This window comes from Lipotes vexillifer, unplaced genomic scaffold (assembly GCF_000442215.2).
Source record: "Lipotes vexillifer unplaced genomic scaffold, Lipotes_vexillifer_v1.1 scaffold671, whole genome shotgun sequence".
In the NCBI taxonomy this organism is placed as follows: Eukaryota; Metazoa; Chordata; class Mammalia; order Artiodactyla; family Lipotidae; genus Lipotes; species Lipotes vexillifer.
In genome coordinates this window covers 1,478,085-1,491,032 of record NW_006782851.1, presented here as the reverse complement: position 1 = coordinate 1,491,032, position 12,948 = coordinate 1,478,085, and the positions used below count along the sequence as shown (strand labels likewise).

Genomic DNA, 12,948 nt, shown 5'->3' with positions numbered 1-12,948 from the left:
GCTGCAGCATCTCACCGGCCACCTGGAGTCTTTAAGAGGCTGCCTGTTATCCTGTCCAGTAGTTTCCAGGCCGTTCTTGACTTCCTTCCCATGGAACCGACCAGGATCCAGCATCCTCTGGATGTGAAGATCTGTCTTCTCGGCTGGCGGGTGCTGGGGCTCAGCAGACGGCGGTGCTGCGGGAGTGCGTCTGCACCTCAGAACCCGCCGTCTTAGGTGAGAGGCAGCGGGAGGGGAAAAGGGCCCCGGACGCACAGGGGACTTTCAAAGCGGACATCGCAGGATAATGTCTGGGATGCTGCACACGGGGATAGGGCCTGTTCTTTGCTGTTTCCCCAGCCTGGTGCACAGCCGGCCAGCAGACAATATTTGATGGAAGATGGAACAAATGGATGGTAAGGGACTCTAGGCCGAAATGAAATAGAGACGAAATCCCAGCTGTCACGGAGCCAACCTTCCAGATTGGGGGAGGGCTGGTGGAAGCAGGCAATAAATATGTAAGCAAATAAAAACGTGGGACCTTCCCTGGTGGCACAGTGGTTAAGAATCCGCCTGCCAATGCAGGGGACACGGGTTCGAGCCCTGGTCCGGGAAGATCCCACATGCCGTGAAGCACCTAAGCCTGTACGCCACAACTCCTGAGCCTGTGCTCTAGAGTCCACGAGCCACAACTACTGAGCCCCTGCGCCACAACTACTGAAGCCCGTGAGCCTAGAGCCCAGGCTCTGCCACAAGAGAAGCCACCGCAATGAGAAGCCTGTGCACCGCAACAAAGACCCAACATAGCCAAAGATAAATTAAAAAATTAATTAATTAAAAAAATAAATAAAAACGTAAAAAAGAGAATGTCGGGGAATGATAAAAGAGGAATTTCCTCAGATATGAGGAGACTAAGATATGGTAGCACAACAGCATGGGGTGTCAGGAGACAGCTGTTGATGCTATGGGGGGAGGGGGACCCTCATGGGCCGAGTCTGCAGGAACCAGGCGTGGCGGGGAGACTTTCAGGGGGAGGACTCAGCAAGGACAAGGATGCTGAGCGTGGAGGTGCTGGGCAGCACCTCAAACCGCACCTGGCACACAGTAGGTGCTTAATAAGGAGAGGTTCACTGTGGCATCGCCCTCTCCCCACAGGCTGGGGTGACGGAGGGCTTGGGATGAGGGTTTAATTCTCTGCGGCCGCAGCTCTTAGTCTTATTTTGTGTCATGGGCATCTCTCACTGTCTGGTGAAGCCTAAAAATCCTTCTCAGAATAAAGTCTTTATAATTAAAAAGATACACGCACCCCAGTGTTCACTGCAGCACTATTCACAGTAGCCAAGACATGGAAACAACCTGAATGTCCATCGACGCATGAATGGATATAGGAGATGTGGTACGTATATGCAATGGAATACTACTCAGCCATTAAAAAGAACGAAATAATGGGGTTTGCAAGCAACATGGATGGACCTAGAGATGATCATACTAAGTGAGATGTCAGACAGAGAAAGACAAGTACCATACGATATCACTTACATGTGGAATCTAAAGATATGGTACAAATGAACTTATTTACAAAATAGAAACAGACTCACAGATGTAGAAAACAAACTTATGGCTGCCAAAGGTGGAAGAAGGGGGAAGGAATAAACTGGGAGATTGGGATTGACACATACTCACTACTATATATAAAACACATAACTAATAAGGACCTACTGTATGGCACAGGGAACTCTACTCAATACTCTGTAATGACCTATATGGGAAAAGAATTTTAAAAAGAGTGGATATATGTATATATAGAACTGTCTCACTTTGCTGTACAGCAGAAACTAACACAATGTTGTAAATCAACTATACTCCAATAAAAATTAATTTAAAAAAGAATAAAGTCTTTAAATGCATAAAATAAAATACGTAGCCTTGCAAAGGAAGCCGATTGTGCTAAAATACAGGTATCAAAATATAAAGAATATCTGAACTAGAGTAATGCATGAGCTTCTGTGTTAGTGTACCTCAAAATAAGATCTAGGATTGGGTGCAAAGTGACCATAATTTCCAATTAGTGAAAAGTAGAAATGGTATTTCAGGGTGTCTGGACCGCCAGTAATACGTGTGGAAATCTGTGATACGAGTGCAGTGGTGGCTGCTAATATTTTGGGGGATCTCTGTTCATAATGGGCGGAAATGCTGAGTTTTGGTTAGAGGTTGTCAGTGAACGTGGAGGTGGAATTTTTCCCGTTCAAGTTCACAGACCTGCCTGAGGTCTCTGTGATTCCCAAAGGGACTAAAGACCCCTTCAGGCGTGCTGTGGCATTTTTACGTCCTGGTCATCTGCCACTTCCCATTCTCTTGCCACTCTCTCCCAGGACTGTTGTTCTGACATTCCAGAGGGAAGGCTGGGGTCATGAGGTGGGTGACCGCATTCTCACTGGGAACGTGGGGTTTTGGGGTCACTCGGGCTGCGGACAGATTCCCCTGGGGTGTCCCCTCCCCCATCCAAGGTGATTCTGACTACACATGGGTGAACGTTTCTATACTAACATCATGTGTTTAGGGGATCTTTTAAATATAATTAGAAGTTTAACATGGAACTACTTAAGGTAAAAGAGCTAGCATTTCCTGAAGGCTTACCAGTGCCAGGCAAGGAATTCTGAGTACATTTAGTTCTCAAAACAGTCCTACGAGTCTGGTATTATTTCTATTCCCACTCTACAGATGAGGCACAGAGAGGACAAGCCACGTGTCCAAGGTCACGCAGCCATTCAGAGGAAGAGCTAGGACTTAAGCCAACATAGTTGGCTCCCAATTCCTATACTGTTCTCTATTAGAGAAAATATTAAGTAAAGGATAAACTCAGTGGTATATGGACATTGTAAAAAGTGAGAAGTTGGTCTGCTAAGGGCTGGCAGTTAATTGTGCCACGGTGCATGCGGTTTTCTCTCCTGGGGTCCCCTCTTATAGTACGTGGGCTCCGACTGACATTCAGGGTGAGGAAGAAGACAGCGCTAGCCTGTGAGTCCCTCCAGCTAATTTTCCTATGTTAGAATCACTTTTTTCCCCCATCTCCATCACTCATCCCCAGCGAAGTAATATAATCTTTAAAATTAGAGCAGTTTTTACTTTCTACGCAATGTAAGTAAAATAATGGAAAGTATAAGCCTGGGAAAGACCTGAGCCATTGCTCATCCCCCCACCCCTCCCTTTTACTGATGGGGAAACCCAAGATCACATAATGATGGTGAAAACATGAATGACAATCATAATCACATTTTTGGAGCATTTTCTTTGTGGCAGGCAGTGAATAAGGTACCATTAATTGGATAATTAATCAGCAACCTTGAAACCATTGCCACCAAGTCAAAACAGCTTCTGATGAGTCATAGATCAGCTTTTTAGACACAAATCTGGGCTGGTTAGTTGGAGAGAGGGACATTTTTAAATTGAATTCCAAAGTAAATCTCCAGCTGTGGCAAGGAAAACACTTATTCTGTCCATATAGTTATTTTTCAACTGCACAAACGTTTCTCAATTGCCGAGAGCATCAAAGCCATCCTTGAAATACTCCTAGAGAATTACAAATGTAAAATCTTCAAGTCAGAGAAGGAGCGTGGAGATCAGGGTGTTTTGGGAAAATCAGAACACATTATCTTTTCTTTGTCTCTTTAAAAATAATATTATTCCACCCCTGTCAAAGGAGATGTCCCTCGATTCTCTGAAATGCCTGTGTTTGCCTTTCTCTAACACAGGATGTTGCCAACACGCTTCCCCACGGACCTCAAAGCCAAGTTAAGTCATCCATCACTTGTAGATTGAAAGGGGGTCCAAGAGCATCTCTGCAATGCCACAGGCCTGCGAATGCACGTTCCATTCCCCAGTCTGGTTCTCTGAATTTAGCAACAACAAAGGATGCAGAGAAGTAACCACGGGATACTGCTGGGTAGAAATATCTGGCCATGGGGTTCAGAGAGCCCAATGAGATCCCTTAACCTCTGCCCTCACAGACTGAGGATAGTTGTGATGTGTCCTCTGGGAAGGACGTACCCCTCGGTATCCCTCAGCATCCTGGCTGGAAACAGAAGGTCCACTCAAAGGAGTTGAACTGGAGAGTGTGTGATGACAGAGCTGTGGGCAGGATCAAAGGAAACAGCCAGGGATGGTGCAACACCCAGATGCCCATCTCAGCTGGGAGCCTGAGGCAAGCAGCCCAGTTACTGGTACCCAGAGAGAGGAGGACCATGGAAAATAGCCTCTTTGACAGGACAGGAGCTGTACGCAGAGAGGACCATGCCCCTGGCAAACGTGCGGCAAGATGGGGCCGGGGGTGGGACAGGGATGCAGCAAGACGGGGAGGCATAGGGATACAGCAGCGTTCCAGAACTGCAGTAACAAAGTACCACAAACTGGGTGGCTTCAAACAACAGCAATTCATTCTCTTGTGATTCTGCAGACCGTAAGTCCAAAATCAAGGTGTCCCTAGGGCCGGGCTCCCTCTGAAAATGCTAGGGGAGAACCGTCCTTGCCTCTGTTCTGGATTCTGTAGGTTGCTGGCAATTTTTGCTTTCCTTGGCTTGTACGTGCATCTCTCCAAGCTCTGCCGCCATCCCCAAACGGCCTTCCTACCTGTGGCCTCCTCCAGATACCCAAATTGAGCTCTCCTTGTAAGGACGCCAGTCATTGGATTTTGGACCTCATTTTATTTTCATTTTCATTTTTTTTTTTTTGGCCTCGCTGCGTGGCATGCGTCTTGCGGGATCGAACCCGGGCCCTCGGCAGTGAGATTGCGGAGTCCTGACCAATGGACTGCCAGGAAACTCCCCTACCGTTTTATTTTTAAATAAACTGCAGGGAGAAACTCTGAGACATGAACAGAACCGGGAACCGGTTACACGCCATCCCCCTGTCCCGTGTTATTCGTCTTCATGGCAGCACCTTATCATGACCTGGTCTTAGCTTAAGAAATAGCTTCCTATTTTCTGTCTGTCTGCCTCCCACATGCCCCTGCCCCCTGAGGGGAAGACCTTTTTGTTTACTGCTGACTCCTCCGGATGGAACACGATGGGCACCCACAGTGCCTGCACCTCGTAAGAGCTCAGGGTGAGGTTGAGTGGATTCTGCACGTCTTTATTCTTGAAAAGAGACCAGCATCCCCGCACCCCTGCCGCCAACCTGCAGAAACTGTCACATGGAGGTCTGCGCCTGACCTCTGCTCGTGGGGTCTCAACAAGTGATGTGAATACTTTTCTCTTATGTCAAAGAAGAACTGAAGCCCAAGCTTCATCTCCTAGTCTGTGCTGGCCCCAGGCTGCCCTGGACCAGCCTTCCGTCCTGGTCCCAGCGGCCAGACCCCTCCCTCTCTTCCACCCCAGCTGATGTGGGCACTTTGAGGTCCTCAGGGGCTGAGGACTGGCGGGGTGGGAGATGCTCGAAGGCCAAGGAGCTGGACCTTGAAGCTTTCCTGCCCCCATGCAAGGAAAGGGTCCTGTCGCTGAGTTAAGTCTGACGGTGGAGTGGGTAAATGATGGCTTTGTGAGGCCGAGTTCTCCACCCAGGAAGGTGCTGGGGGCGGGCAGTGTGATCCAGGGGGCTCCCGCCTGGAAGGGTCACTCTGCTGGAGAGCTGAGGGCACCGTCCTCTGCTCCCTCCGTCTCATTTACTCACTGGGAGTTGGAAGGTACTGCTGGGTGAGACAGAAGGCCACCGAGAATCACATGGGTGGCGTCATGGCTTTTTCTTCCTGGATTTAGGAAGGGGTTTGAGAAGGCCTGATTTTAAGGTGAGAACTTCCCCAACGAGGCCCATTTCCTATTCGGTAATCCTCTATGTTACCTTTCGGCAGTTTGCTTTTCTTTAGAATGAGCAACGATTGGGGCAATTAATTGTTTTCAAAGACTGACCCGTTGCCTCACTGGCTGCTGACAGGTAACATAAAGATATGCCTCTTGTTCAGTTTTTTAAAAAATTTCTCATCTTCTAGTCAAACTGCCATTTTATCTGCTGCTTCCTTCCAATAAAAGCTTCTGTTCTGGCCGCTTCTCAAGGTACTAAAGCTCATTCTAGGAAAAAAAAAAAAAAAAACCTTTGAAAATACAGAAAATAAGAGAATAGAAATCCCTCCAAATTGCCTCTTTTATTGTCTACTCGCTAGTATAGTTCCTAACTGTCCACATCACTTTGCACAGTTGATGTCAAACTGTACATTCGAGGAGAAGCAAAAGGATGACATCACATGAGCTCTTAAATCCGGCCGGCGGAAGTCCTCGCTCTATTCCATGCAGTCAGCCACTCTGTGACCTTCTGGATGAAGCCAGTTTGAATTCATTTACAGTTATTTGCACACAAAAGGATTCTGGGTGTGACGTAAGTCGTAATTTCATTTTACCTTAAAGCTATTACAAAAACATAATAAGCACAATAATAATGATACCCTTGCTTCAAAGAAGGCTTTCTTGTAGTCCCTTGAAAAGCATGGCCAGGGGCTTCCCTGCGTGGCCCAACGGTTAAGACTCAGGGTTTCCAAATAGCAGGGGGCATGGGTTTGATCCCTGATCGGGGAACTACGATCCCACAAGATCCCACGTGCCACGCGGCACGGCCAGAAAAAAGAGCGTGGCCAAAATCATATCTCATATACTTATAATGACTTTACTTTTCACAGTATCTGCAGGACTTATCTTTTTGAAATAGGTAGCATGGGAACTAGGCACCTATACCCTAGAACTGGTGTCGAGGTCCTGTGACATAGGTCTGCAAACTTTCTCTCTAAAGGGCCAGACAGAAATTATTTCAGCGTTTGTGAGCCAAGGGGCAAAACTGAGCATATTAAGAAGCGACTTACATCACCGTTCAAAATGTAGCTATTTGAAAATGCAAAAACCATTCCTAGCTTGCATGGTGTACCAAAAGAGGCAGCAGATTGAATCTGGCCCATAGGCTGTAGATTGTTGAGGCCTTTTCTAGGACATGAAAAGTCAAGAGAAGTCATTCTCTAACCTCAGAGTATTAACAAATCCTAATACCTCCTGCGGTGTACATTTGTTGCTGTGTCTGACTAGCATCCACTGCCCCTCTTTCAGTGGAATCAGATTTTCCCAGCATGCACCATGCCTACCAGCCCTCCGTCTGATCCCAGACATGCTCCAGGGGGACGTGTTCCCCAGGCCTGGCCATTCAGAGCATCACGCCCTTTTGGCTTCCGTGACTGGCTTCCCAGGTTAGACGCGTGACCCAAGCCAAGCCAATCAATTCCAATCAGAGCCAGTCCTAGGAGTTTTCTTGGGTGATCGGCAATGGTCTTTCACTCTCTTCCTGCTGGATGCGATGCTGTGACTATGTCAGCATGGCACTGCCAGGGGCCACCTTGGGGACAGAGCCTCTTCCTAGCCAAGAGGAGCACAGAGCTGAGAGGGGGAGAGAAGCCACCTTCCGTGATGACATCATTTGCACACCTGCAACCTTGGTACTCAACCTGTGCTCTGCTGTCTCTGTCTAGAGGCATCGGCATAACTTAGGAGCTTTAAAAAATACCCAACACAGACCTCCTAAATGAGAACCTGCATCTGAGAAGAATCGTCAGGTGACCTATGTGAACATTAACATTTGAGAAACTCTCTTCTAGACTTTTTAAGTTATATGTGAGCTGGTTACTTCTCATCGGGCTTAAGCCAGTTTGAGTTGGGTTTTCTGTCACATGGAACTCAAAGACTTCTAATCGATATATTTCTTAACCTGGTGTCAATGAAGCCTGCTTATTCCAAAGCTGAACAGAAATTAGTTTTAGAATATCCATGTCAGGCTCCATGTCTATGAAGGCGAATTCTGGCAAAGACCCCTGGGGCTATACTTCAGAACACTCTTCCAGTGCCTCTGAAACGCCGCCCTCTATGTATCTCCATAAGGGGGACTTAACACCTGTGCACAGGCATGGTCCTGGAGAATAGTCCCAGGCCTTGGCAGACGTGGGTGAGTGACCACAGGATAGAGTTACAGTCTAACCCCTTATCATTCTCTTCTTTTCTCAGTTCCAGCTGCATGGGGTCTAGCTTGAAGTTGGTAACACGGGTTTGTGTAGACTCTATTTGTGTTGTGTTCTACTTGTGTCAATCACATGTTGACTTACTGTGTAGTGAGGCAGAGGCTGGGGTAGTCACCCAACTTTTCCCCTGCCCTCTTGAAATGTGACAGGGCCACAGGACTCCTTCTGCCCAAGGATGTGTGTGAAAGTGTCATATGTAACTTGTAGGCCATTGCTTAGAAGAGCTTGCGTGCCACTCTGACTGCTCCTCTGTCTTTGCCACCAAGAAGGCCACGTGTTTCTGATGTTCTAGCTCCAAGATGATGACGTATCCATCAGTCTAGATCCCTGAGGGACCGCCTGGAACAGAGCCCCCTACCGTCTAAACCACGTGGCACAAGCAAGAACAACCTAGATTGCATGAGGCACCTAGGATTTGGGGGTTGTTTGTAGCAGCAACATACCATACCCATCTTAATAGACATAGTGACCTAAGGCTTCCTTATAAGAAAGGAACAGAAATAAAAAGAACTGGAGTAGATTTCAAGAAGAACAAGTGAGCAAATACTACAAATTTGGCAAATGTCATGAAGCTGCTATGAAAACAGCTGAGGTTGAGACAGGCTGGATTAACGATGACAGCAATTTCCAAAGACCAGGAAGAGGGGAAATCGTGAATGCAAACATCCCATGACACAACTGCAGCAAACATCCTGGGAAAGAGACGAGGGACACCAGGGTACAATCAGACAGCTGAACACACGATCGCACGCGCATCCACGATCACACCGGTCTTACCATGGCCAAGGGCACGATGCCAACCAGGTCTTTCTGGCTGATGAAGATATCAGACACGGCGATGTCTGTGGTCCCCCTCCGCGGGTATTCCACCTGCCAGGTGATGGGCTGACTCCCCGACAGGCTGCTGAAGCTGGCGATTTCAAAGTTCATCTGCACAACCTCATTGAATAAGCTGCTGCTTCTGGAAGAGAGCAGAGGAAAATAGCTTCAAGCTGACTTTGTTCGGTGGAAGGACATTCAGTCCCTTTGCTCCGTTCTCACGACTATAACTAGAATGTAAGGACAAAGGAAATGCCTTTCAGGCATAGCACCTGGGACTTGGCACCAACTACAATTTAGGGACCTGGGCGGGTGGGATGGAATAGCGCCCACGTGTTGAGAATGTGGCCGAAGAATCTTCAACATTGAGCATCGGTGTATGTATTGATGGATTGATTTTGACTAGCTCTTCAGACAGTGAGTTAATCCAGTTTGCCTCACCCTGGCACCATGGACCCTGGATGACCTTGGAACTCAATGGACCCCCTTGAAGTTCAGGGTCGTTTGTGTGGCAGATATTGTAAGCGGCTAAATCAACGTCTTTCAACCCCTTCCTAGCTTATCCTCCTACAGAAGCTGAGAAGCATGAAATGCCCTTTCTAGACTCCCTTGCAGCTACCTGCAGGCCTAAAGCCAGGTTTCCACTTGTCAGAGCTACTCTGCTGGTACTTAGATGCAGAAATGGGTTACGAAGCGGCAGCGGGGAAGGAAATTAGGATTTTTCTGACAAGCATCATGGTCCGGGTTCTTCCGGGGCAGCTGTGGTGGTTCTGTCATCCAGGCCCCTGTATTATCATGCCAAGTGATGTTTCCAGTGCAAAGGTCCACTGCAGAGTTGGTCATTTTTCTTGTCTGTGTTTCTTCCCTGTCTGCCTTGTCCCTGGCTCTGTAATAAACACGTTCAATTCAACAGCTCTCCTAGAGATTCCTGGAATTGTCCAGTATCCCTTAAGGAACACTCTTCTCTTTAGAGGGACTAGTTAGCTAAAGGGACTCTGATGTCTGCAACTAAGAAAACTGACCACTACCCTGTATTCGAAGTGGGCCCAGATATATGTATTTTTTAGCAAGCTTGCCCCAGCAATTCTGATGCTTGGGGAATGACCGACAGTCCAAACATCTCAGTTTTCGGATGACAAAATGAAAGCCCAGGAAGAGAAAATTGCTTGTTCTCAACCACGCAGCCAGTTAGTGGCAGAAGCAAGCTGAATGTAGCCTCTCCCAGTTCCCAGCCCTGTGCTCTCGACGGCATTCTCTTCTAATTTAGTTGGGGGTCGAGTATGAAATGACAAGACACCAAGCAAGTTTCCTTAGAACAGAGATGGGCAAACTGTGGTCCGTCAGCCAAATGCAGCCTGCTACCTGTTTTATGTAAACAGTCTCATTGGACCACAGCCCTGCCCGCTTGTTTATGTTTTGTCTCTAGCTGTTTTCGTGTTACATACAAGAATATGGCTGAATGATTATGCCAGGTAATGTAACACCTGCAAAACCTCAAGTATTCACTAACTGGACCTTTACTGGAAAAGTTAGCCAGCCCTTGTTTTTAGGAGGTCAGAGAGGGGGAAAATGGGAGAAGCCTTCTGGAACTACTGAATCAAATGAATCAATATTGGTGGAGGCAACAAGGAAGGGCATCCCAGGCATACAGCTGGGCTTGTAAGGTGGGCCAGGGAGGATCGTGAAGCCAGGCTGAGGGGCCCCAAATGCTCTTTGCCTGTAGGGCTAAATATTAAGTAAGTGGTGGGCCAACAGCTAGCACTCTCTCAGCTGGCAGCTTCTGGCAAGGCCACCTGGTGTCAGGTGAATTGAGGGGGATCTCCCACAGCACATCAAGAAAGAAACACCAGAGATGCTAACACTGCATCCCAAGCATGTGCTGGTACCACTGTGAGGAGTCACGGAGAAGCTCTTCCCTTTATCAGTTTAAAGGGATTATCAGTTCAAGATGCGCCCACTCAATCTTCAGGTCTTGCCCAGTAGCCAGAACACTAATTTCTCCCTCTGTTACCCTCAGGCCCGTTCAGAGGGCCGGGGCGGGACGTAACAGCAAGGTCGCTGCACCAGCCAAAGCACCGGGACTCATGAATCTTCCTGCCGGTACTCCGGGCTGGAAGTGGAGCCCGGATGAGAGCGATTTATGAGCTGCTGCATATCCCTCTGGGAGGAAAAAGGAATCCAGCGCCTGGAACCTCAAGCCATGGGCTGTGCAAGCCCAAGAGTGAATTATTTGTCTTGGAAAATGAGGGAGACGTGTCTGGAATCTGCAGTGTTTCCAAACTAAGCCTTCTTGGCCTAGCAGCTAAGGCCTGCAGGGATCGGGGTCTGCTTAAGTCAACTTCCGGACATCCCTCCTGCATGCTCTGGCCAGCCTTTCCCTGTACTCGGCTAAAGACTTCCCTCATTTCAGGGGGTTTAATCTTGCCCTCTCAGGATTAACATCCTCCCTTGGTACCTCCTTATCTGCAGCAGAGCTGGCTACTTGGCTGTGCTCGCTGGGGATATAGCTGTTGCTTATCTGAGCCTCTTGAACAAAGAATTCACTTTCCTTAGTACCGCACGTGGCAAAAATCCAGTTATCCAAAGATCCCGTCGTGGCCCCTAAAGGATGCCTACACGGAGAATAATGCTAGAGATTTTGCAATGTGCCTTCGACCTACCCCCGTCTTTAAGGTGGAAGACTCCTGCCCTAAAGACAATGCAGTGTGGTGATTTCCAAACCGTGGTCCATGGGACCCCTAGCGAACCCGGGGGGTGTGATGGTCCTTGATACAGCCCTTTCCTCCATCTCACTCCTGCTGCAGCAACAGCAGATCCAGTGTTACATGCTGGGAATATTGGGCATCCAAGAAGCATTTCATTAAAGAATGAAAAAGAAAGGAAATGGTAAAGGGCAGGAGGGAGGTTGGTGGCTAAAAGCAAGAAGAGGACCCGTGACTCTTTCGAGGGAACACAGCCAGTGTCATGACTCATTTGCTGTCACCTTCCAAGCAGACCTCCTGAGCTCACGTCCTGGCGTCACCCGTTACTGGCTGGTTACTTTGGGCAGCTCTGCCCTTTTGTCCCTAGCTGCCAAGTGGGAGCTCAACTCCTTCCCATTTCATGGAGTTGATACGAGGAATAAATAAACAATCACATATGTCTCAGGCGCTTAGAACAGAACTTGGCACGACCAAAGGTTAACAAATGTGAGGTCTTCCTGTTTATAGCAGGACTTGACACTATGTTCATCTTCTGTGACTTTAGGTTTGGTCAAAAGCCACCTTTTAAACGTGCCCCTTTAGGGCTGGTCCAGGAGCTCCCGGAGAACAAGCCAGACTATAGATGCCAATTCCCTGCTGTTCATCATGAACTGGGAGCTGTTCAGATTTGTATACAGTGCATTTACTTGGTAGCTGCTCCTGTCAGACACAGTACCATGGTATGATACATTATGCTAGCAGATGGGGACCAAGAAAAGAAGAAACCTGTCTGCAATTCTGTCTGTGGCCAGTGCTTTCCTACTCCCTCTGAGCCAGCTGAAATCTTTGTTAAGCCTTTGCCTTGAAGGGACCAAGAACCCTCCATGCCAGCCTATATGGGGCTTGTGATATCTCTGGAGTAATAAACAGAGGAATTTAAACACTTGAGTGACTCCAGAGAGAGCCCAAGAACCACTACTTGCTAAGTCAATAGTGTAGATTTATTGCAGTAACTCTCAAAAGAAATTTTCAAAATTGGCTTAAAAAAAGCTCTTACCCAAAAGCAAATAAATTCCCCCAATAGTCACAATAAAGTTTGGACTTTGGAAACCCAATTTATCAAGCCTCTTAGGTGTTGCACTCCATCCTGTAAGAAAATGAGGTCTCGGTGTATCTTAAGAAGCCAAAAGGGCTTTACCTCCCCACGGTGGAGTGCAAGGGATTTCAGCTCCCAAGTCAGACACTGATGACAGCTTACCGCCTGCAGAAAGAAATGAGACTAACAAAATGAAGAAATCAACCTTATAACAGGGAAGGAGCTCCAAGAGAACAGAAGAATTTGGCCCAGGCTTCGTTTGATTCATTTTACTTCACGTGTATTTCATGAAGGCAAAGGACACATACGTCTCCTCTGGGAAAGGCTTTATTAGA

General features: G+C 47.7%; 1 protein-coding gene across 1 annotated transcript in view; it reads right to left on the bottom strand.

The window, feature by feature from the left end:
- TMEM132C (transmembrane protein 132C) overlaps nucleotides 1–12,948 on the bottom strand; it is a 369,817-nt gene that overhangs the window by 63,581 nt on the left and 293,288 nt on the right. Inside the window, exon 6 of the mRNA XM_007455455.1 lies at nucleotides 8,795–8,978. Coding sequence (XP_007455517.1) covers nucleotides 8,795–8,978 — 184 coding nt within the window. The remainder of the gene's footprint in view (nucleotides 1–8,794; nucleotides 8,979–12,948) is intronic.